The sequence below is a fragment of the Tamandua tetradactyla genome, chromosome 3 (genome assembly GCF_023851605.1).
Source record: "Tamandua tetradactyla isolate mTamTet1 chromosome 3, mTamTet1.pri, whole genome shotgun sequence".
NCBI classification, from domain to species: domain Eukaryota; kingdom Metazoa; phylum Chordata; class Mammalia; order Pilosa; family Myrmecophagidae; genus Tamandua; species Tamandua tetradactyla.
In genome coordinates, this window is record NC_135329.1 from 165,064,223 (window position 1) to 165,089,819 (window position 25,597).

The window sequence follows — 25,597 nt, forward strand, 5'->3', positions numbered from 1 at the left end:
TTTATGGTTTCATGAAATTCTTTTTTCTTGTAGATTTACATGCACATACATACACATACTTGGTTGTGCTGGAAGTTTCATTTCTTACTATGAGTTATAGTCAGATATTTGATATAACTTCAGAATGACTCCTTTTGCTCCCCCCAATGTGTATTAGTTGTTGCTCTTTGTAACGTGTATCTGTAACGTGCTGTGATACCATACACCAAGGTCCTTAGTTTGAAATGAAAGTAAGTGAGGGTAGAAGATGCTTCTTTTTTTTTTCCCAAAAAGCAAGTGTTTTCAAAATTTTTAAGGAAAGTGAGTCAGAAGATAGGTCAAATTAATTGGTTGCTGCAATTGAGAAGAAAAATCTAATCCGAGTCTTCTGAGTCCTGAAGGAGATGGCCACAAGCTGTGGTTTTCAACCCTGGATGCAGGTTAGTTTGTCTGGGGAGACTTAAAAAATTCCTGATAACCCACTCCCTCCCCAGACCAAAGAAATAGAACCTTTGGGGATGGGACTCTGGAAAGAGTTTCCTACTCTCTTTTATTATTATTATTATTTTTAAGTTAATTTTTACAGACAAATTTTCCCTTTCCTGCCATCCTCATCTCCCTTAGTAACCTCTGATTTGCTTTCTAGCTCTGCAAACGTGCTATTTCTAGTCATCTTTTATAAGTGATCATGCAATTTTTATCCTCATGTGCCCTGCGTATTTCACTGAGCGTATTTTCAGGGTTCTTCTGTGTTGCAGTGTGTCTCATAACTTCATTTTTTATGGCCAAATAATATCCCACTCTTTATGTACCATGGTTTGTTTATGCATTTATTTGTTGATGGGCAGTTGAGTTGTTTCCATCTTTTAACTATTGTGAATAATGCTGCAATAAATATTGTTCTATAAGTGTCTGTGACCTGCTTTCACTCTCCTTGGGTATGTACCTAGAAGTGGGATTGCAGGTCAACTGGGAATTCTACGTTTAACTTTTTGAGGAACTGCCATATTGCTTTTCAAAGTGGCTGCACCATTTGTATTCCCACCAACAATGCGTTAGAGTTACAACTTCTCCGTGTCCTTGCCAACACTTGTTATTTTCTACTGTTTATATAATAGCCATCTTTGTGGGTGTGAAGGTATATCTCATTGTGGTTTTAATTTACATCTCCCAAATGGCTAATGATGTTGAACATCTTATTATGTGTTTGTTGGCTATTTGTATATCTTTGAAGAAAAGTCTATCTTTGAAGAAATGTCTATTCATATCCTTTGCCCATTTTTTAAAAAAAAATTGGGGTGTTTGTCTTTTTGTTGTTGCATTGTAAAAGTTCTTTTTATATTATGGAAATTAAACCCTTATCTGATATATAGTTGGTAGGTATTTTTTCTGGCTCTGTAGGTTGTCTTTTCACTTTAATTTTTCTGAAATCAAATGTCTCTATTACTTCTTTTGTTGTTTGTGCTTTTGGTGTCATATCTAATAATCCTTTGCCAAATCCTAGATCATGAGAAAATGCCCCTATGTTATCTTCTAAGAGTTTTCTGGTTTCAGCTCATATATTTAGGTCCTTGATCCATTTTGAGTTGATCTTTGTTTATGATGTGAGGTTGGTTATAATTTGATTCTTCTGCATGTGGATATCCAGTTTCCCCAACAACATTTGTGGAAGAAACTATTCTTTTCCAATTGCATGTACTTAGTACCCTTTTCAAAAAGCAATTGAGCTAAGCCCAGCCTCTCCAGAACTTCAGTTAGTTCCATCTCCCTAGTATCTTCATAGGGAAATTTGTCTGTAATTTTCTTTTCTTATGTTGTTGTTACTAGGCTTTGGTGTCAGAGTAATGCTGGCCTCTTTAAATAAATTAGGAAGTGTTCCCTTCTCTTGAGTTCTTTGCTAGAGTTTGAGAAGGATTGGTATTAATTCCTCGTTAAATGTTTGGTAGAATTTACCAATGAAGCCATTAGGCCTTGGAATTTTGATGGAAAGTTTTTGATAATTGGTTCAATCTCTGTACTTTTTATAGGTTTGTTGGTGTTTTTTATTACTTCTTGAGTCATTTTGTGTAATTGATATATTTCTACTGATCTTTCCATTTCTTCTAGATTACCTAGAAGAATGTTGGTATTTATTGTTTATAATATTCTCTTATAATCCTTTTTATTTCATAAGATCAGTAGTAATTTTACCTTTTTCTTTTGACTTTTAATTATTTGTATCTTTTCCTTTTTTTTAATACAGGAATTCATCTATACATAAATGTCCCTCTGAGCACTGCTTTTGCGGTGTTCCCATAAGTTTTGGTATGTTGTGCTTTTGTTTTCATTTGTCTCTAAGTATTTTATAGTTTCCCTTGTAATTTCTTCTTTAACACATTGATTGTTAAGAGTGTGCTCTTTGACTTCCGGAGAAGATGGCGGCTTAGTAAGACGCGCGGGTCTTAGTTCCTCCTCCAGAACAGCAACTAAAGAAACAGAAACAATACGAAACAGCTCCCGGAGTCACGACAGAGACCAAAAAGACAGCGTACCCCATTCTGGAATGGCTGAACGGGCAGGGAGAATCCGCTGCGGTGAGATACCCGAGGGGCGCGTGTTTTCCCGGCCGGGGCGGCTGGCGACTGGGGTCCCCTCCACGCACGTGGCTCCCCGGTCTGACTGGGAACGTTGGATAGCGGGGCCCTCCCGCCACACTTGGTGTCACGGGCCAGCTGGGCAATTTGGACTGGCACTCCCCCAAGCTGCAGCGGCCGGCGACCCCCCCCTCCACGTGCGGTTTCCCGGGCCGACTGCGAGATTCGGATTGGCAAGTTAAAGGAGCCACAGCACCTTTTACTGGTGGGACCCGCAGACAGACGAGTGCCACGAGCGCCACCTACTGGAAAGGAAAAGAAAAACAGAGCCCAGAGATTTCACAGAAAAACCTTTCAACCAGCTGGGTCCCACACCCAGGGAAATCTGATCAAATGCCAAGATACCAGCAGAAAATAATGGATGACGCTCGGAAAATTGAAGATATGGCCCAGTCAAAGGAACAAACCAATAGTTCAAATGAGATACAGGAGCTGAGACAACTAATGCTGAATATACGAACAGAAATGGAAAAACTCTTCAAAAACCAAATCAATAAATTGAGGGAGGACATGAAGAAGACATGGGCTGAACAAAAAGAAGAAATAGAAAATCTGAAAAAACAAATCACAGAACTTATGGGAGTGAAGGACAAAGAAGAAGAAATGGAAAAAACAATGGAAACCTACAATGGTAGATCTAAAGAGACAGAAGCTACAATTAGTGAACTGGAGGATGGAACATCTGAATTCCAAAAAGAAACAGAAACTATAGGGAAAAGAATGGAAAAACTTGAGCAGGGGATCAGGGAACTGAATGACAATATGAAGCACACAAATATATGTGTTGTGGGTGTCCCAGAAGGAGAAGAGAAGGGAAAAGAAGGAGAAAAACTAATGGAAGTAATTATCACTGAAAATTTCCCAACTCTTACGAAAGACCTAAATTTACAGATCCAAGAAGTGCAGCGCACCCCAAAGAGAATAGACCCAAATAGGCGTTCTCCAAGACACTTACTAGTTAGAATGTCAGAGGTCAAAGAGAAAGAGAGGATCTTGAAAGCAGCAAGAGAAAAACAATCTGTCACATACAAGGGAAACCCAATAAGACTATGTGTAGATTTCTCAGCAGAAACCATGGAAGCTAGAAGACAGTGGGATGATATATTTAAATTACTAAAAGAGAAAAACTGCCAACCAAGACTCCTATATCCAGCAAAATTGTCCTTCAAAAATGAAGGAGAAATTAAAACATTTATAGACAAAAAGTCACTGAGAGAATTTGTGACCAAGAGACCAGCTCTGCAAGAAATACTAAAGGGAGCACTAGAGTCAGATACGAAAAGACAGAAGAGAGAGGTATGGAGTAAAGTGTAGAAAGAAGGAAAATCAGATATGATATATATAATACAAAAGCCAAAATGGTAGAGGAAAATATTATCCAAACAGTAATAACACTAAAAGTTAATGGACTGAATTTCCCAATCAGAAGACAAAGACTGGCAGAATGGATTACGACACTGCTAGTAGATACACTGCTAGGTATCTACTCAAAGGACTTAAGGCAAAGACACAGACGGACATTTGCACACCAGTGTTTATAGCAGCATTATCTACAATTGCAAAGAGATGGAAACAGCCAAAATGCCCATCAACAGACAAGTGGCTAAACAAACTGTGGCGTATACCTACGATGGAATATTATGCAGCTTTAAGACAGACTAAACTTATGAAGCATGTAATAACATGGATGGACCTAGAGAACATTAAGCTGAGTGAGTCTAGCCAAAAACTAAAGGACAAATACTGTATGGTCCCACTGATGTGAACCGACATTCGAGAATCAGCTTGGAATATCTCATTGGTAACAGAGACCAGCAGGAGTTAGAAACAGGGTAAGATAATGGGTAATTGGAGCTGAAGGGATACAGACTGTGCAACAGGACTAGATACAAAAACTCAAAAATGGACAACACAATAATACCTAAGTGTAATGTAACTATGTTGGAACACTGAATGAAGGTGCACCTGAAATAAAGTTTTTTGTTTGTTTGTTTGTTTGTATCTTTTGTTTTTGTTTTTTTCTTTTTCCTTTATATATATATATTTTTTTTATTAGTATTATTATTTCAATTCTCTTCTCTATATTAACATTCTATATCTTTTTCTGCTGTTTTGCTAGTTCTTTTCCTAAATCGATGCAAATGTACTAAGAAATGATGATCATACATCTATGTGATGATACTAAGAATTACTGAGTGCATGTGTAGAATGGAATGATTTCTAAATGTTGTGTTAATTTCTTTTCTTTTTTTTGATTAATAAAAAAATTAAAAAAAAAAAGAGTGTGCTCTTTAATTTCCATGTTTGTAAGTTTACCAGTTTTCCTTCTGTTACTGATATTCATTTCTTCTTTAACACATTGATTGTTAAGAGTGTGCTCTTTAATTTCCATGTTTGTAAATTTACCAGCTATCCTTCTGTTACTGATATCCAGCTTCATTTCCTTGTGGCCAAAGAGGTTACTTTTTATGATTTCAATAATTTAAAATTTATTGAGGCTTCTCTTATGCCCTAATATGTGGTCTATCTTAGAGAATGATCCGTGTACATACACTTGAAAAATTGTATATTGATTTACTTCTGTCAATTGTGTAATTATTTTCATAAATCTTATATTTTTTGTTTTTCCTTTCCTTCCTTACTGCCCTCATTTTTGTTTGGATGCTCTTTTGTAATAAGCCAGTTTGAATCCTATATGCTTTCCCTCTGGGTAGATTTTTTAGATATTTTCTTTATGGTTACCAAGAGGATTACATTTAGTGTACTAAATCTATTATAATTTAGTTTGTGTTGATTCCAACTTGACTTCAATAGCTACACATACATGGTGCCTGCATCCCTCCATTTTATGTAATTAGCACAAATTACATCTGCATGCATTGTGAACTTGTAACAAAGATATATACTTTTTTATGCATTTGAATTTCAAAAGACTTATAAGAAGTAAAAGACAGCATTACAAATAAAAAGTGAAATAATACTGGCTTTTATATTTACCATGTTGTTGCTTACTGGAGATTTATTTATTCATCCAGCCTTGAGATACTGTCTAGTGTCCTTTCCTTTCAACATGGAAGACTCCCGTTAGCATTTCCTGTACAGCAGGTCTAGTGATAATGAGCTCCCGCAGTTTTTGTTTGGAAATGTCTTAATTTCTCCCTCATTCTTGAAGGACAACTTTGGTGGGTTTAGTATTCTCAGGTAGTAATTTCTTTTAGCACTTTAAATATATACTTCCACCATCTTCTGGCCTCCCTGGTTTCTGTTGAGAAGTTGTATGTACTCTTATTAAGGTTCCCTTATGTAGGACGTGTTGCTTTTTTTCTTGCTGTTTTTAAGAGTCTGTCTTTGTCTTTGTCACTGGATGGTTTGATCATAATGTGTCTCAGTGTACTCTGTTTGGGTGCATCCTTCTTGGTGCTTGTTGGGCATCTTGGATTTGTATAGTCGTATCTTTCATCAGTTTTGGGAAGTTTTCTGCTGTTATTTCTTGAAGTAGTTTTCTGTCTTTACCTCTCTTCTTCAGGACTCCTATAATGTGTATATATAGGTATACTTGATGGTGTCGCATGGGTTCCTCAAGCCCTGCTAATTTTTAATTTTCATTCTTTTTTCTTTCTGCTCTTCAACCTGGACAATTTCAATCATCTTGTCTTTGAGTTAGTTGAACCTTTCTTCTGCCTCCTCCAATCTTCTTTCAAATCCCCCTGTTGAGTTTTTTTGTTTGTTTGTTTTTGTTTTGCACGGGCAGGCGCTGGGAACCGAACCCAGGTCTCTGGCATGGCAGGCAAGAACTCCCTGCTGAGCCACCATGGCCTGCCCCCCTTATTGAGTTTTTTACTTCAGTTATTATACTTTTGAGATCTAGAATTTCATTTAGTTCTTCTTTATAATTTCTATCTCATTTTGGAATTCTCATTTTGTTCATGTATTGTTTCCCTGATTGTTTTTAGTTCTGCACCCATATTTGCCTTTAGTTCATGGATTCTATTTATGAGAGTTTAGGATCTTTGATAAATCATTTTAGAGACTGCGCTTCCCCTGAGATATTTCCCTTTGAATTCTTTTTGCTTGTGACTGGGACATAGTTACCTGTCTACTTGTTTGCCTTTAATTTCTTTTCTTTTCTTGAGAACTGGATATTCCTAATATTACATTGTGGCCACTCTGGAGATCTCGTTTCCCACCCTTCAGTCTGCCTAAGAACAAGAAGGAAATAAAAAAGGAAAAAATGTAAAAGAGGGGAAATAAAGGAAAAGGAAAGATGGGGAAAAAAAAAAGAACAAAAATGCTAAGAAACAGACACCTCTGCCCCCCCCACATAAACACAAAAAAGGAGAAAAATGAAAAAAATATATAATGAAGTGTACTGGTTTTCTGAGTCCCCTGTTATGTGCTGGTGAGAGGCCAGAAGCTGGAACTCTTGACGCTAAAACCTAGAAGAGCATCCTTGTTCATCCTCAGGGATTTGCCAGATCCAAAAATATAAAAAGGAAAACCCAACCAACCAAAACAGCAAAGAAAAAGAAAAAAAGGGTGTACTGGCTTTCTACATCCCTGTAGATGCTGATGTAAGGCCTGGAGACACTGTTTCTGATAGAAACCAAGGCTAGCATTTGTGCTGAACCCTCAGGGACTAAACAACACAAGAGAGAGAAAGAAGAAACCCAACCAATAACAAAATGCGCTGGGTCTTTTAAGGCCTGGTAGATACAGGTATGAGTGTAGAGCTGCTGGAGAGAAGGCTGAGACCAAGACCAGTATCTGTGCTGTGCCCTTAGGGGTCTGTCAGAACAGGATGTGCTCACACCTGCGGGAGTTTTTTGTTTTTTTTTTTTTAATTAAAAAAAAGTCCTTTATGTCCAGGTGGATGCTGTTGGGGGCTGGAAGCACTGCTGCCAGAGGGATAAAACTAAAATCTGCTTCTGTACTAGTCCCTCAGAGAGCCTCAGACCAACTTCAGCCTTCAACCCCAACTTTTAGAGAAGGTTTCCTCTACCAGCCTGCCTGCCTCTGGAATCCAGCTTGTGTTGCCACAGCTGCAGCGGCTGCCACAGGGCTAAAAAACAATGAGGACTGGTCACTGGTTCATGCTTTTACTTACAAAGGCTGAACTCTCAGCAGCCTTTTGCATCCTCTGGCTCTCCTGTAGTTGTTTTAAACGTCCATTCTGTTTCCAGGGTTGCCACCTAGTTAATTCCAGTCTCTTTTTGGAGGGAGCAATTTGTAAAAGTTCCTGCTCTGCCATTTTGCATCGGCACTCTCTGGAAGACCTTTCTTGTAGAGCAAAACACATTGTCTTTAGGCTACATTTATGGACTACTCAGGGGCCTTTCTTCTGGATTCTGGATGGGGTTTGGAGAGAGTTAAGGTTGATAGATGCACAGCCTCTAGAAAAGAGTTAAGTTCTCGCTGTAATCACAGTAGGGATACTCAATCAAATATTATTTGATTATTCATAAGGCATCTGTTCTGGAATGCTAGAGATATCTGAAATACGAAGACGGAGGTTGTTTTGACTTAGGAATGTTTATACATTCTTGGTTTAATGTCTGCCCTTCAAACATGAAAAAGATAAACTTGCTAATTGAATGTGCCATATATAGAAAGATAGAGCTTTTCCTCCCTCTTTCCCTTTCTCTTCCCTTCCTAGTGGTTGGAGGATAGGGATGGTGAGTGGGAAAGGAGAGCTGTGCATTGTCATGTTGGTGGTGAGGTGAACATACCTGAGGATTTAGGGGGTGCCAACGGAAGGTGCAGGTGGTGAGCCGGGAAATGACTGGGGTGATTGGGAGGGTGATTACACTGAGCAAATAAGTAAATTGATTGAGTTGATTAATTAAATAAGGGTAATGAGATTTTTCTTTGTTGGAGTAGATATTTGCATGTGGAAAGGCAGAAGGGTACAAAGAATCCTAAAGTAAGTAGAACCTAATTAGGGAAGTAGTCCTGGCCGTTATGTGGGAGAGGTTGTTTTCAGCATGATCAGCCCCATGGAACTTCCTCTGGGCTATATGGGAATTTCTCAGTGAGTCTTTTGGGACATTGACACCAGCTTCAAGTGTGAGCTCTGCCACAGAAGTGGCCTGGTGGGAAGTGAACTGAGCTGCCAGAAGCCTTTCATAGGCTTACTTGGTCCTCACAGCATCCATGCATTGGAATGGGGCCAGGAGCCCCTGTTGGTACTGGGCTCAGAATACACCTCTGATTTCCTGCCAAAGAGGCAAACAGAACCTCGAGGGGCAAGATGTGCATCCTTTTTTTGCTGCTCATAGTTGTAAATATTTACAGTGCTCTTCTCCTTCTTTCATTTTTTTTATGTGGCATATTCAGAATAAAAAGAATATGTAATGCCCAATTCTTTTATGCATGTGCTTGACTTTAACATCTGTCTTAACTCCAACCTCCTGATTCCAACTGTTACTTAATAATGAATTAATTTATGATTCTTTTGAGAGCATGATACAATAAGAAAATACCAACATTTATAGTTTACAGATTTTTTTAAAATAGCAGGATAGATTCTTCACAAGCCTGAATGTTAATTGATGTAAAAATGAATTGTCTAGTCACCATTGTTCTGATCCCCAAAAAGGAGGTTTAATCTGTTGCTGCAATTAGTTGCAGCATGTAGAATGAGTAGCTGCCTCAAACTAGAGTAGAATTTTCAACCACACCCAGCCAATCAGCTGCTCTTAGGAATGTCTTTCTGTGTCTCAGGGGAAGGAGGATTGTGGTCATTAACATTTGAGTTATTTTAGTGGCACACGTGGGAATATTTAAATCTTTGACTAATGCACACAGATCCTTCAAGGAAGAAACCCATAAAAAGTAAGGGCAGGAGCCATACTAGAAGATTATCCTATTAAGAGTTCAAGGGTGTAGAATACATATCTGAACCATAGGTTTATATAAAGTGAATGGAGAGATGGCCCAGTTTCTTTCTTTAATGACTACTTATTTAAATTATAAGGCCTGCCCTGCTTGGCTCCTTTTCTGGCTGTTGAGCTATATAGGTGTATCAGTTCTTGTCACCACGTAACAAACAAACCAAAAAATAATGGTTTAAAAGTAACAACCAGAGGAAGAAGGCAAGATGGTGGCATCATGAAGTATGGGATGTAATTAGTCCTCTAGAGCAGCCAGTATATAGCCAGGAATGTTTGGAACAACTGTTTGGGAGACATCTATGACAGGATGCATGTCATACCCCAGTCTGGAACTGGTGGAAGGCCTAAGATCACAACAAGGAGCTATAAGTAAAGCCCCAAACTTTGAAGGTTGGTGCTCCTCCCCCACTGGCATGCAGTCTTCCTGGGGGGAAAAAGAAGCAGTTTCTGTTAGGAGCAAGGGAAGATCACCCAACCAAAATCTCATTAACAAACTTGGAATGCTGAATAGAAGCTCCAAGTACAGATAAACCCAAAGCAAACAGGAAAGGAACCCTAAAGTCTCTCATTGCAGAGAGGAGGCAGAGCTTACAGAAAGCAAACAAAATGGAGGCTTTTGGAGTCAGCCACGCTCAGAATACTAGAAAGGGACTTCATGAAAAGAGGCACATAGTCTGGCTCTTGACTGGTGAACCTTGGGGCTGAAGACTATCTCTGAAAAGGGATTTCTTATTATTGGTTTTTTTTTTTTTTTAACTATTCTAAGTAGTTCATTAGAGAAAGCCTCAGGCATTTTCAGTTGTCAGCACTGACCAAGGCAAGGGTGGAGTTAAGAGAGGTCTGAGATTCAGAGTAGTGAGTCCAGTGAAGGAGATAATTTCCTAATGGGAGTATCTTCCCCAGGAAAAGTGGGGGACAGGCCTACCTCAAGTAGCAGCCCTCATTCAGAGAATTCAGATCCCAGGGACTAGAAAACAGAAGCAGCTTAAGTTTGCCTTCTCCCTCAGCCTCTGTCTCCACCATGTTCCTGGTAGGGACAGAGTGTGCTGAGAAGTCAAGGCACCATGTCACTTTATGCAAGTGGGAAACTGTGGGCTGTCAGGCACCACCTGCTGAACAGATAGGAAAAGCACAGAGTCTAGAAGCTTCACAGGAAAGTCCAACAACCTGCTGAGTCTGATCATCAGGGAAACTTGATCAAATTATACCCTCTTCTTGAGACCTTGGCCTGTTTGCTCTGGGAAAATCTGATTGGAGTTGATCATATCTGGGGAGACCCTTCTCTAAAAAAAAAGAAAAGTTCCATATGGCAGTGCAAGAACCAGAAAAACACGAGCTGAAAAATTCTGATCAAACAGAAGTTATGGTAAAGGTCTAGAATAAGTTGAACTAAATGCCAAAGAACAGAGAATAAAGCCAACTAACAAGAAAACCTTAGGTAAAAGAGTGAAAACAACCTCCAGAATTAACTAATCAAGGAACTCAGATACTGAGATACCAGCAAAAAATTATGGGTCATACCAGGGAAAACAAAGATATAGCCCAGTCAAAGGAACAAACTAATACTTCAAACGAGATACAGAGTTGAAATGAGTTGTGAGACGATATGACAAAAGAAATGAACAATATAAAGAAGATATTGGGCAGCCATAAAGAAGAACTCAAAAGCTTGAAAAAACAATTGCAGAATTTATAGGAATGAAAGGCACAACAGAAGAGATGAAAAACACAATGGAGACTTACAATAGCAGATTTGAAGAGGCAGAAGAAAGGGTTAGTGAACTAGAGGACAGGACATCTGAAATCCTACACTAAAAGAATAGATAGGGAAAAGAATGGAAAATTATTAGCAAGGTCTCGAGGAATTGAATGACAACATGAAGTGCACAAATATGCTACTGTGGGTGTCCCAGAAGGTGAAGAGAAGGGAAAAGGGGCAGAAAGAATAATGGAGGAAATAATCGCTGAGACTTTCCCAGCTCTCATGAAGGATGTAAAATTACAGAACCAAGAAGTATAGCATACCCCAAACAGAATAGATCCAAATAGACTACTCCAAGACACTTTCTAATCAAATTGTCAAATGTTAAAGACAGAGAAAATTCTGAAAGCAGCAAGAGAAAAGAGAGAGATGTACCTATTCACTGTTGTAGGGAAGAATGGTGCAGCCCCTCTGGAGGGTAGTGATGTGGTTCCACAGGAAGCTAAGTATAGGGTTGCCATATAATCCTGCGACCCTGTTCTTAGGTATATATTGTAAGAACTGAAATCAGGGACACAAATGGACATTTCACATTGGTGTTTATGGCAGCCGTATTCACAATTTGCAATGGAAGGAGATGGCCTAAAGGTACATCAAATGATGAACGAAAGGGCGAACTGTAGTATATACATACGATAAACTATTGAGTGGCTATAAGAAGGAATGAAGTTGTGAGGCATGCAATGAGGTGAATGAACCTTAAGGACAGTATGATGAGTAAATAAGCCAAAAATGAAAAGACAAATATTAAAATTCCTCACTAAAATGAACTAATATAATGTGCAAACTCTGAGAATTGAATTTGACAGCCTAGGTTATCAGGAGAAGGCTTATTGTAAAGGTTCCTAGATTGTAAGCTCTTACAGCAGTTTTATCTATTCCTGAGTTTTAACTGTTATTTCTAAATTCTAAGATGCTGGGCTCTTTCTGTATAACTTGGTTATGCCCTGGGTATCTGTTTGACACCTGAGACTCAGAGCTAGAGTTCTGCTGCTATGAAAGTCAGCATCACCCCATATAACAATTGTTTAAAAAAGCTGAAAAAGAGATAATACTTCAGTTAGAGACATGAATGAAGCTGATCTTCTTAGGACTAAGGCAAATCAGACTAAGGGTAAAGGATGATATTGATATGTTTTAAAACTTCAACCTCTGTGTGAGAGTAAAGGAAGAGATGTTTATTTGGTGCAAAATTTACATTTTCTGTAGCACACTATCCAATTTAATTTGTATGGTCAGTTTATTTGAATACCATAATTACATGGAACCTTGAAGAGGGAGTGAGGTATTGCTGGTTTCTACAGGTTAGTGTGATGCCCCCATACATCCCATGGTAATCTGGCAGAAAATAAAAAAAGTACTTTCAAAGTCCCCTTGAGTGAATGGGTATGTGGAAGTATTAAACTTTCCCTCTTGGAATTCCTAGTATTCTTGCAAGCATTAGGAACTATTGATTTAATAGACCAAGCCCTTGATCTTGGAGCTTAGTCTTATGAAACTTATTCCTGCAAAGGAGTAGTTGAGCCTACTTAAAATTATGCCTAAGTGTCATCCCCAGAGAACCTCTTTTGTTGCTCACATATGGCCTCTCTCTCCAAGCCAGTTCTGTAGGTGAACTCACTGCCCTCCCCCCATATGGGACATGACTCCCAGGGGTGTAAATCTCCCTGGTAACATGGGGCATGACACACGGGAATGAGCCTGGATCTAGCATCATGGGATTGAGAAAGTCTTCTTGACCAAAAAAGGAAAGAGAAATGGAACAAAATAAAGTTTAAGTGGCTGAGAGAGTTCAAATAGAACCGAGAGGTCATTCTGAAGGTTACTCTAATGTATTATATAGATTTTAGTGTATTAGAATTGCTAGAGAGAAATACCCGAAACAATTGCACTCTAAGTCAGGAGCCTTGATTCTTGAAGATGATTATATAACTATATAGCTTCAATGGTGTGACCGTGTGATTGTGAAAACCTTGGGACTCACACTCCCTTTATCCAGTATATGAACAGATGAGTAAGAAAATAATAAAGACAATAAATAAATAAATAATAGGGGGATAAGGGGTATGGGATTTTTTTAAATTTTTATTATTGTTTTTATTTTTTTGGAGTAGTGAGAATGTTCTAAAGTTGATAGTGGTGATGAATGCACAGCTATATGATGGTACTGTGAACCATTGATTATACATTTTGGATGATTATATGGTATGTGAATGTATCTCAGTAAAATTGCAATAAAAAAAGTGATTGCCATGTATTTGCTCACAGTTGTCTGGGTCCTCAATTTAGGCTGAATTCAGCTGGGAGTTTCTTTGGTGGACCTTCCCCTGAGGTCATGCTTGTGGCCTTGGTCATTTGGTGCCCTAATTGGGGCTGGATGGTTTAGGAGAGCTTCACTTAGTGTGCAGATTAGTGGGGCTTTCAATTTTGGTTTTGAGGCAGCATAGTTTGTTTTCTAGGCAAGATTGCCACAGAGGCAGATTTTTTTTTTTTTTGCCTGGTCAGGCACCGGGAAGTGAACCCTGGTCTCTGGCATGAGGCAGATTTTTATCAAGAGTGTAGTCACACTGAAGTATAGTCTTAAAGAGCAAGTTGATTATTGGTTTTTCTGCTAAAAGCAAACTTTTATTTTTAAATTATTGCATTTAAGAAATGTCCTAAGGAGGCAAAAGGATTCTGTTATTCTACACTTAAAGAAGATTGATCTTAAAATCACAGATTTTAAAGGAATAACCAATCATTGTGTTTTCCTGGCTATCAAGGTAACTAATTGCTAATGTTTTTCAGTCTCATATCTTCTCCCTTGCCCAGGTAGGTTGGAGGTGAAGACCACTAGGGAACCTTCTTGGGAAAGTCTTGTCAAAATTGAATGTTAGTCTTGAAGAAGACTGTATAAAATGTCCAAAGGGCACATGAAAAGATGCTCAGCTTCCCTGGCTATTAGGGAAATGCAAATCAAAGCCACAATGAGATATCATCTCACACCCATCAGAATGGCCATTATCAATAAAACATAAAATGTCAAGTGCTGGAGAGGATGTGGAGAAAGAGGCACACTTATTCACTGTTGATGGGAATGTCAAATGTTAAACCGCTGTGGAAGGCAGTTTGGTGGTTCCTCAGGAAGCTAAACATAGAATTGCCATATGACCCGGCAATACCATTGTTAGTTATCTACTCAGAGGACATGAGGGCAAGGACACAAGCGGACATTTGCACACCAGTGTTTATAGCAGCATTATTTACAATTGCAAAGAGATGGAAGCAGCCAAAATGTCCATCAGCAGACGAGTGGCTAAGCAAACCGTGGTGTATACATACAATGGAATATTATGCAGCTGTAAGACAGAATAAAGTTATGAAGTATGTAACAACATGGATGGACCTTAAGGACATTATGCTTAGTGAGATTAGCCAGATATAAAAGGAGAAATACTGTATGATCTCACTGATATGAACTGACATTAGTGAATAAACTTGGAGAATTTCATTCGTAACAGAGTCCATCAGGAGATAGAAATAGGGTAAGATATTGAGTAATTGGAGCTGAAGGGATACAGATTGTGCAACAGGACTGATTGTAAAATCTCAGAAATGTACAGCACAGTACTACCTAACTAATACAATTATGTTAAAATACTGAATGAAGCTGAATATGAGAATGATAGAGGGAGGAGGGCTGGGGGCACAAATGAAATCAGAAAGAAAGATAGATGGTAAAGACTGAGATGGTATAATCTAGGAATGCCTAGAGTGTATAATGATAGTGACAAAATATGCAAATTTTAAAAATGTTTTTGCATAAGGAAGATCATAGGAATGTCATTACTCTAGGATGTTGAAAATTGATAGTAATATTTTAAAATTTTAACTTCTGTGTGAGACTAAAGCAAAAAATGTTTATTTGGTACAAAATTTATATTTTCACTAGTGTATTTCCTAATATAACTTATGTAGACAGCTTAATTGAACACCATAAGTACATGGAACCTTGAATAGGGTATGAGATTTTGTTGGTTTGTCCAGAGTGATGCCCTGATAAATCCTAGAGTGATTTGAACAGTGAATAAAAAAGTATTTGCAAACTCCCCTTCAAGGGATGGTGAGAAAGGGGGAAATTTCAACTTCCCCAAGTTGAATTCTTGATATTCTCACAAGCAGTGCTGACAACCAAAGCAATAGGCTGAGCCCCCAATCTTGAGGTTTGTTCATATGAAACTTAACCCCACAAAGGATAGGTCAAGCCTACTTAAAATTAGGCCTCCAAGTCACCCCCAAGAGAACCTCTTTTGTTGCTCAGATGTGGCCTCTCTCTCCAGCCAATACAACAAGCAAACTCACTGCCCTCCCCCTATGTACGTGGGACATGACTCTCAGGGGTGTGAACCTTTCTGGCAATGTGGGACAGAGATCCTGGAATGAGCTGAGACTCAGCATCAAGAGATTGAGAAAAACCCTAGAATGAGCTGAGACTCCGCATCAAGAGATTGAGAAAACCTTCTCAACCAAAAAGGGGAGGAGTGAAATGAAACAAAGTAAAGTGTCAATGGCTAAGAGATTCCAAACAGAGTTGAAAGGTTATCCTGGAGGTTATTTTTACGCATTAAACAGATATCACCTTGTTATCCAAGATGTGACAGAGAGGCTGGAGGGAACTGTCTAAAAATGTGAAGCTGTGTTCCAGTAGTCATGTTTCTTGAAGATGATTGTATAATGATACAGGTTTCACAATGTGACTGTGTGATTGTGAAAACCTTGTGTCTGATGCTCCTTTTATCTACCTTATCAACAGACGAGTAAAACATATGGAATAAAAATAAATAATGGGGGAACAAATGATTGAAATGCTAGTGACCAATGAAAGGGAGGGGTGGGGGGTATGGTATGTATGATTTTTATTCTGTTTTCTTTTTACTTCTTTTTCTGAATTCTGATGCAAATATTCTAAAATGATCATGTTGATGAACGTGCAACTGTGTGATGATACTGTGAATTACTGATTATATATGTAGAATGGAATGATCATAAGTTAAGAATGTTTGCATTTGTTATATATTTTTAAAAAATCTAAAAATTAAAAAAACTGGAAAAAAAAAGACTGTATAACCATATAGCTTTTACAGTGTGACTGTGTGGTTGTGAAAGCCTTATGTCTGATGCTCCTTTTATCCAGGGTATTGACAGATGAGTAAAAAAAAAAAGAAGTAATGGATGGAGACAAAGGCTAAAAGTTGGGTAGATTGAAATACTGTGGGTCAATGAAAAGGAGGGGTAAGGGGTCTGGGATGTATGAGTTCTTTTTTTTCCCTTCTTTTTATTTCTTTTTCTGGAGTGATGCAAATGTTCTAAAAATGATCATGGTGAAGAATATACAACTATGTGTGATATTGTGAACCAATGATTGTATAATATGGTTAGACTGTGTGTTTATACATATTTTGCAATAAAAACATTAAAAAAGAATTGAATGTCAGGAAACTTGGGGTAATCCCCCTTTATCCGGCCAAAATAATTGGATCCTAGAGATATAGAATGTCAGAAATCAATGCAAAAATTGCATGGGGACTGAAAGTTTTTTTTTACAACAGCAATTTTGACCACTCTTGGTAAGACTATATTCTCACAGGATGAAAGTATATATAAAAATGTTTTGTTCAGTTTTCTAGGTTGGGAGGAATATCTTTTCTAATTAAAACCGTTGCTACCCATGTTAAAAAAAGATCAGAGCATTTTTACTGTTCCTTTATTTTCTAATCTGTTAAATTTTCTAGAAGGATATGGGAATCCCCTTTAATCCAGTGGTGGCAATACTGGTAAAAACAGTTGCTCCAAAAATGCCACCTTTTGTTGGATGACATTGGAAAGGTAGAGGACATTGGAGGTAGCTTTTCTCCCTTGTTTCTTTCTTTCATGAATCTTTTCCTTTTTTAAACGTTTATCATTTACTTGTTTCTGTTGGCATCCCCTCCCCCCACCCCGCCCGCCTTCTGTCTTTTTGACTTGGAAATTGAAAGAAAAGATGGAGCTGCTGCTATGAGTTACAGCGCAGTGCCTTTTGCTTCTTGTGGCACTGTACTAGGCATTACACAGATGAGCTAAACCAACACTATCCTTGCTGCCAGGAATTTAAGGTTGAAGTGGAAAGGGAGATAAATAGTGTTCTAGGAAGGTTAGTGTCTGCTAAATCCCCCAGGTTTAGCATTGATCCCTTAGAACGTACAAAGCTATATTTACATCCTGAGAGATCTTGGTACATTAGCTACAATATGAAATCATGTCTTTTGAACATCCAGGAGTTAACTGTGCCTCTGATACAGAATTGTATGTGGTCTGAGCTCACTGCAGAGATTGACAGGCTTGTGTAAGGGCAGAGCCAAAGTAAAGATCCTATTTAATGGGTATGGCTGGGGACTGAAACAGAAGGATAAAGATGAACGATAAAGGAAACACAGCTCTAACCAGAATCAGGGATAGCCTAGCTCTCAAAATTAGCTGTGGTAGTGACAAAATTTGGTCCATGTGCCAGTTTCTGGCAAGTGTGATGGAGCTTTGGAGAGCTCTTATCCAGATCATAAATTAATCTATCAGATTTATTTTGAGAAGTATTTTAAGTGTATAAATCTATGCTTTCCATTTATCAGCAAAATGAATAAACATTATAGACCATCTGTCTTCAGGATATAAAACCTTCTTGAATAGTATAAGAAAAATGGTCCAGTAGTAGAAATAGTGTTGTTTTTAAAAGGATGAAACCATATGGCACTAAAATATAAGATGTTACTATACATCCTATGTACTAATGGGTATTTTATTCTTTCTTTTACAGACGTACATTGGAAGTGTGCTTATATCTGTGAACCCATACCGGCCATTGCCCATTTATTCACCAGAGAAAGTGGAAGAATACAGGAATAGAAATTTTTATGAACTGAGCCCTCACATGTAAGTATGATATTAAACATTAAGTTTCTTTTTCACTCCAGAGATATGTAGTTGACAGATGTGCCCAGCTGTCTTTAGGGAAATGTTTTTTGTCTTTTTTTTAATCAGATAAAGGAATGCAGAAGTTAACTGCTATCCCTTATTTTAAATAGAATAAAAAGACAGGATACTTCATTTGTGTCAGATTCTTTAAGTTCTGAAATACTTGGGTTCAGTATGTAAAGTATTTTCTGTTAAAAATGATGCATAAGCACCAGCTGTGGCTAATTATTTTTGCAAATAAAACAGGAATGTGCGTTGTTTGTTATTATAAAGAGCCCTGCATTGTTTATATTATGAGAAGTCTGGCTGGCCAAATTTTCATAGTCTTGCTGGCCCAGGAAGGATCCCAAGTGTTGAGCTGTGTAATGGTATTTAAGAAAAGGATTGAAGAATACCTTAAATTTATAATTTCTGGGGACATTATTCATCAGATGTGTTTGATAGGCAATGAGCTTGCATTCTTTGAAGGTAATCACTTGTTTGGTTTTTCTGTAGAAGATTTCTTGGTATAGTATAAATAATTCCTTCTCCGTGCCTATAGATTCCCTCGGCCTTTTCTTTCAAGGTGAATTCTTCAAAGATGTGTTTAAGAAATGCTGAGAGGATTCTGCCAGTTTATACCACTAGAATTTTGTTTTCTAGTCTGAATGCCTGAATGATAATACCGGGAAAATTTTCTTAGAGTAGGTGACTCAGTTATTAGATTGTAGGACTTCTGATTCCTCTGATAAAAATGTCTGAAAAGGAAAAATAACTTAGAAGAGAATATCTAGAATATCATAAACAACACTTTTAACTTTTTGTTTATCAAGTTGTACTACATTTACTGATTCCCAAGACAAATCTGCTGTCTGTTTACATTCTCATGTCCTCTTTTGAGTTTAAAGAAAAGAAAGAGAAAGGTGTGGAGTTGGGTCAGGTTTTGTAATGAGACAGCCACAGACTTCCCCACTTGTTACTTAAGGAGAAATGTCTCCCGCCCCATCCCATATGGGTGTATGAGTGCTTTACGAGAATTCGTGATTTTTGTTTTTGCCAGTTGTTTTAAATGATCTTGGGGTCTTGAAGAGGGGTGTTGGTATAGCAATGTGATGCTTTTTTTTCTGTAATAAGACTATTGAAAATGGATTTGGAATATTTGGGAACTGCTGCTGAACCCTGAGCTGGGCTAATGTATATGAAAGTGCTTTGAAAAGTGTCAGGCCCTCTGCAAGTTTACGTACTTATCCTAATCACTATTATTTCTTTTTAGCAATAGCCTTGTTCTTACTGTCTCAAAACAGGTCATATATTGAAAACAACCCCAAGTTGTCATGAATGGATATAAATATATGTACATGTAAATATCTATGGGAAACATTTGGAAAATGTTACTGCCTTTGAAAAGGATTAATTAGTCAATGGGATATTTGGGAAGGGGTGAAAATAGTTAAGCTCCCAACTTCTGGTCGTTTTTGGAGTTCAGACATCATCAGAGGGTGGGCAACGGTGGCTCAGTGGCAGAGTTCTCCCCTGCCATACCGGAGACCCGGGTTCATTTTCTGGTGCCTGCTCATGTTAAAAAAAAAAAAATTACGTTACAAACATCACCAGAGTACTTTTTAGCTATTAATGTGAAGCAGTGGTTCTCAAATGAGGAATTTTGCTTCCCAGAGGACAATTGGCAATATCTGGAAACATATTTGGTTGTAATAGCAGGGATAAGGGGTTACTCCTAAAGGGTAGAGACCAGGGATACCGCTAAACACCCTTGCAATGCACAGGGCACCTCTTCCTCACCACAGCTCTCAGTCTCCCAACAAAGAGTTATCTGTCCACCATGTCAGTAGTGCGAAGGTCAAGAAACCCTGAACTCAAGTGAAAGAGACTGCAGAGATCCTTTTTTCTGTGTGCTTGAAGATGGGCTCTCAATTTTGATAGAAAATAGGATCTAATAATTAAAGATAATAGCTATCACTGTCTTGATATTTATTTTATAATTTCTTTTAATAGTGCACACTGACACTTTTGGGCTCTTTGAAGCTGCATATTGAAATTATTTGTGAAAACAATTATTAAAAAACTAAACACTATATATTTTACAATTAAGTGGATTCTGATGATTTGGTTTTCTTGTAGAAGTGGATTTTGCATTAAGAAAAAGAAAATCTGTGTTTTATAAAGCTATCCCTACAGGTGCGCCCCTGTAAGAAAATACTTTGAGGTTTGAATGTTTATTTTCAACTCTAGACTTTTAAGCTATGCTTCTCAAAGCATAGTCTTTCTATCAGCTGTGTCAGAGTCTTCCAGATACATATGAAAAATGTAATTTCCTGGAACTCAACCCTACAAGTCAGGAATTTACATTTATTTGCTTGTTTGTTTATTTATTTATTTATTTATTTATTTATTTATTTATTTATTTTTACATGAACGGGCACCGGGAATAGGACCGGGGTCCTCTGGCATGGCAGGCAAGCATTCTTGCCTGCTGAGCCACTGTGGCCCGCCCAAATTTACATTTTTTTAGGTGTTTCTTATGCCCATGCAAGTTCAAAAGCTTGTTGCCTTAGATATATATTCACGAACATGATGCTTACTTTCCTTTCTCACCTGCTTACTGTGAATCATGATCTCCTATGATAATAATAATATTAATAATAATGGCTAATACTTATATTTGTGGTGTATTTACAGTGTCTAAGCACTGCACTAAATACACATATTGTAACTTGTTCTCAAAACAACTCTGTGAGGTAGATACTGTTATTATTCCCATTTACTGATAGAGAAATGGTCACAAAAAGATGAAGTATTTTATCCAAGGCTGCAGAGCTTGTGGGAGTGGAGCAGGGGTGTGAAAATAGTCCTTGCCACCCCTCTCGGCGTGACATGGGTTCCTCCATTTCCATGGCTACGGCTCATACTGCATGCACCCTTCTATCCTGTCACCCGGGTCCCTGCAACCAGGCCCTCCGGGATAACCTTACCTGTGCCACATTTTACCTCCAGAGGCTGTCCTGTAGGCTGGTCTTCCATTTGCAGCTTCCTAGTTTCCACTTTGGGCACATATATGGCACTGCTGACCAGCTCACTCCCTCGGGCCCACCCCCAAAACAAGCACCACCAGCAAAAAATAAAAAATAATAAGATAAAGACAAGAACTTTTTACCACAGCCTTCAAAGACTGTGCATGGTGTGCAAGGTGTGACCTTAACCTGATGCTTTCAAATTTGCCAAATTTGTCTTAAACTCCCAGTCCATCTTCCTTCATTCCTTCAGTCCTCACCTTCACCCCCCGCCCCGGAATCTGTACATTCTTTGCCTTCTGCCTGGACTACTTCTCCCTTCTTCAGGGACTTCAGATCATTTTAGACCTCCTCGGGGAGGGAACTTCCCTCAGCCTCTCCCTGCCTAGTTCAGGTCTAGTGTGCTTGTTACAGCTATAATCTTAATCTTTGTCCACGTGACGATTTGATTAATGTTAGTCTTGCAGCCATGTCAGCTCTTGCTCACCATAGTAAGTCTTAGCACCTGGAACATGGTAAGGGTTCAAGTAAAATTTGTTAAGCAGGACTTGAGTTCCATTCCCACCCCTCCTCCTTACTAGCTATTTAACTTGAGCAAATGACTCAAAGAAATTTGGTCTATTCAATGGGATAATAATAATTAACTCACAAAAGTGGGGAGAGTAAGGGCTAGTGGATATTTAGATACTGTAATTATTTGCTGTATGTAAAGTGCTTAGCCTAGAAGGTGCCTCAGTCGTTTGGTAAAAAGGTAACTGTTGCTATCAACAATGATAATCATAGTAATTATTATAATAATGAGATACATGGGAAGCATTTCCAACATTGTAGCCTGCTCTTTCTTGCCCTTTCTCCTCTATGATGAGACATTTTCTAGTTCTTTAAAGCATTTTTTTTTCATTATTCTTTGTGAGTGTCTAACTTCGACAATAGCCAAAATAGGGCACAATACTGACTTAGTTCCCTATTAGAACCCTACCTGGCATTCTCAAACAGGATTTTTGTTATATAATGTGATAAGATGACTTTAGGCTTTTGATATTTTCTAATCATAACTATTTCAAAAATTTACTCCTAAAATCTGAATAGAAAACAACTTAAACAGCTGCACAGATTGCATACTTGGAACATTTTTGTTGATTAACTTACCCTAGATTACACTTGAAGTTCGTTTTGAGCTGTCATCCACTTTCAGCCTATAAAAGCACCCAGCTATTTTTCTTATAACTCATGTGTTTTTTTTGTTTTTTTTTTTACATGGGCAGGCACCGGGAAACGAACCCGGGTCCTCAGGCATGGCAGGCAAGCACTCTTACCTGCTGAGCCACCGTGGCCTGCCCTAACTCATGTGTTTTTGAAGGTGTCTGGAATTTATCTTTCTTTAGGTCTTAGACAATGAAAAATATTTACATTCCGTGTAAGTTCATGAATTTCAGGTGGTGGAAATGTACAAATGAATAAAAGGAAAATGAACAGGGATTTTTTACCTGCATTTGTTTTAAAAAATAGCTGTATATTGTCGTTTGTGAGACTTTCAGTCACCCGTCAGACAACGCAGCTGGACTCCTCTACTCTTGCCCCTTTCCTACTCTGAACGTCTGTCCCCTTTGTGTTTTGAGCCACCCCTTTGTGTGTGCTCTCAGCGTGGCATCATTAGAGAAATGATGGTTCCACCGGCTGGTGAGAGGACTCCATGATTCACTTCTCCAGTTACGTAAAGTGTGTCTTTCCACTGAATGTGAGGAATGTACGCATCCCAGCGAGGACTTTCACATAGTCCATTGCAGGCAGCTCGGTAATAGTGGATTCATTGAGAATCGCCTCAGACTGCCAAGCCTGCATAGGTAGGGAATGACAGTAGGGAACAGATGAGGGAGTGAATTGTTCTACTATTTAATCTCCATCTGTTTAGCTGGAATAGGACTGCGTTAGCACACCCTCAGATACTTCAGTTACCAAATACTCTGACCTCTGGTTGGGTAATTTGCCTTTTGGCCTTGCAGCAGTTGATGCAGCTTGTTACCATCAGGCTTGCTCCTTCCTAAAATCAGCGCATGTCACTCCCATTCCCAGAAACCCTCATGGGCTGCTTATTCCTATTTCACTGAACACTGAATCCCTTGGCCTGGTCTTGCCCGAGCTCCCCCTCCCCTTCACACCCCGGTGCTCCCCTTCATGGATCCTCCTGGGTCACGCCCATTGGGGTCTTTTCTGCCTTCTTTTCCACCGCTCCCACCCCGTATCCCGTCTCTACTATTAAAATCCAGGCTTTCCTCTTGTCTTAAAGTGTTGATAGGCCCCCGCATAACTCAGTGTGACCTGTCCTGCCTCTGAGTTATCGGAACCACCCACACAGCCCTGTGCCCCACCTCTTCCCCCCCCCGCCTGTGTTTCTGTGAAATAGATGCTTCTGTAGGACAGGAACTTGGCTCTGTGGCACTCTCAGTGCTTTTCTCTTAAGAGCTAATATCTAGATCGAAAGAGACTTTAAATAATGATTTTTTCATTACGTTTTACTTGTATTATCTCCTCTCTGACAATTCAAAGAAACTGAGCTATTCATGGTTGGACATTTGAGGCATTTTTTTTCAAAACTGCATGCTGTGTAATAATCTTTTATTTTTCATGATGTGTAGCATTTTTCATCTGATTCTATGAAGTGCTTAGTGTGGGCAGCTTGCAGCCAGGAGGAGGGGTATATTGTGGCACTTGTCAACAACCCCTCCTGGCGGCCATGGGCCAGGAGCCATCTGAAACGTGCCCTTAGATAAAATATGATGTGATGACCATCACACCAGGCACCACAAGGACTACTTGAAACAGTCTTTCTGTTTAAGTAAATGAAACACCCAACAACAAATTTTAAAAACTGAGAAAAACAGCTTCCGACTTGAAACATTGCTGGCTCCTCTCACCTAAAAGTGGGAAAGTCATCACACGGGGATGTGCATGTCAGTTGACCAGCCGGGGGCCCTCTGTCCCTCTAGAGCCTTTGCTCTGTAATTTTGTACCAATCGGATTTTGCAGGATGACATGCCACTGCCCGTGCTGCGGAGTTACTAGAATGCTTGTGTGCTTTGAGCCCTTGTTAATACTGTTTAATGTTTTAATCCATTCAAGGATGAACCAGATAAAAGTTTGAGAACTCTTAATGTGGCAGCTAGATCCTGAATTCTTATAGAGGTTTTCTGTGAAATTGAATGTGAAAGTACTTTCTCAAAGGATGTGTGTTTGTGTGTGTGTGTGTGTGTGTGTGTGTCTGTGTGTGTTGATGGGATGCTACTGAGACTTTGGTATTGTTTTTCTGATTTCCCTTTTGGAATATTTGAACCTCTAAGTTGATCCAGTACTTCACAAAAAACACTTGCAGGAAATGGTTTTGTGCTTATCCATCTAGCATTCTTTCTACTTATTGCTTTAGAAAAGTTATTCATTTACTGAGCAAATATTTACTGAGTGCTTAGCATGTGCCAAGATGCTGTTTCAGGCACTGGGGATACCAGAGCGAACAAAAGAGATAAAATGACTGGTCTGCATGGAGACAAGACAATACTAAACTTTAAGTATTCAGAAATCAGGAATTGTTTAAGCTGTCAGCTAGGAGGGAATAAAAAAGAAGAGAGTGGAGGGAAGGGAGTAAAAGAAAAATTGAATTTTAAATTATATTCTTAAAAACACCTTTGAGCCACAGTCTCTAAGGTATTTTAGGGCAATAAATGTAAGATTGTGATCGGAAAGTGTTTGTTTCTGCTTAAGTCTCCAATTTACATGGTAACTTGTACAGGAGGGAATCAGAGCAGTTTCTTTCCAGTTTAAATATCTTAGATTAACCTTCCATATGCCATGACACCATACTGAAAAGAGCTTAAGTTGTCCTTTTCCATTTACTTATGACTGTTGAATCAAAATAGGCAGAATACAGAAACCGTGTTTACTTTCAGCCTTGATGGATGTTTGTCTGTTCTGGAAAGCGATGACTATAGGAAGCTTCTTGGCTTAGGAAGACAAGCTGCATATTAGTAATACAACGGTGGTAGCTTGGTGAAGCACAGCTGCTCAGTTTTAAGCTTTCTGAGGGTTGGAATCATGGCAAGGCCCAGGTCTGGGATCTAACACAGAATCAGCTTTTGTAAGTGCTATGTAAACTGAACTTAATACCCTTGGCTCTCAAACTTGCTGTCTCATTATATTGCTTTACTGAAGCTATTTTCAAAACAATTTCTTTCAAAATACACAACTTATGTTTACAGGCAACACAATCATAACACTTTGGCAGAAAGAGACCTCAACTAATTTCTCTTTCAGATGATCACCTTTTTAAACGAAAGTAAGAAGGTTGGT

At 38.7% G+C, this 25,597-nt stretch overlaps 1 protein-coding gene across 7 annotated transcripts in view; it reads left to right on the forward strand.

Moving 5' to 3' along the window:
• The window catches only part of MYO1B (myosin IB), a 204,468-nt gene that overhangs the window by 52,800 nt on the left and 126,071 nt on the right, over nt 1-25,597 (forward strand). For all 7 annotated transcript variants that reach the window (XM_077154500.1, XM_077154501.1, XM_077154502.1 and 4 more), the window contains exon 3: nt 18,091-18,206. In XM_077154500.1, the coding sequence (XP_077010615.1) occupies nt 18,091-18,206 (116 nt within the window). The remainder of the gene's footprint in view (nt 1-18,090; nt 18,207-25,597) is intronic.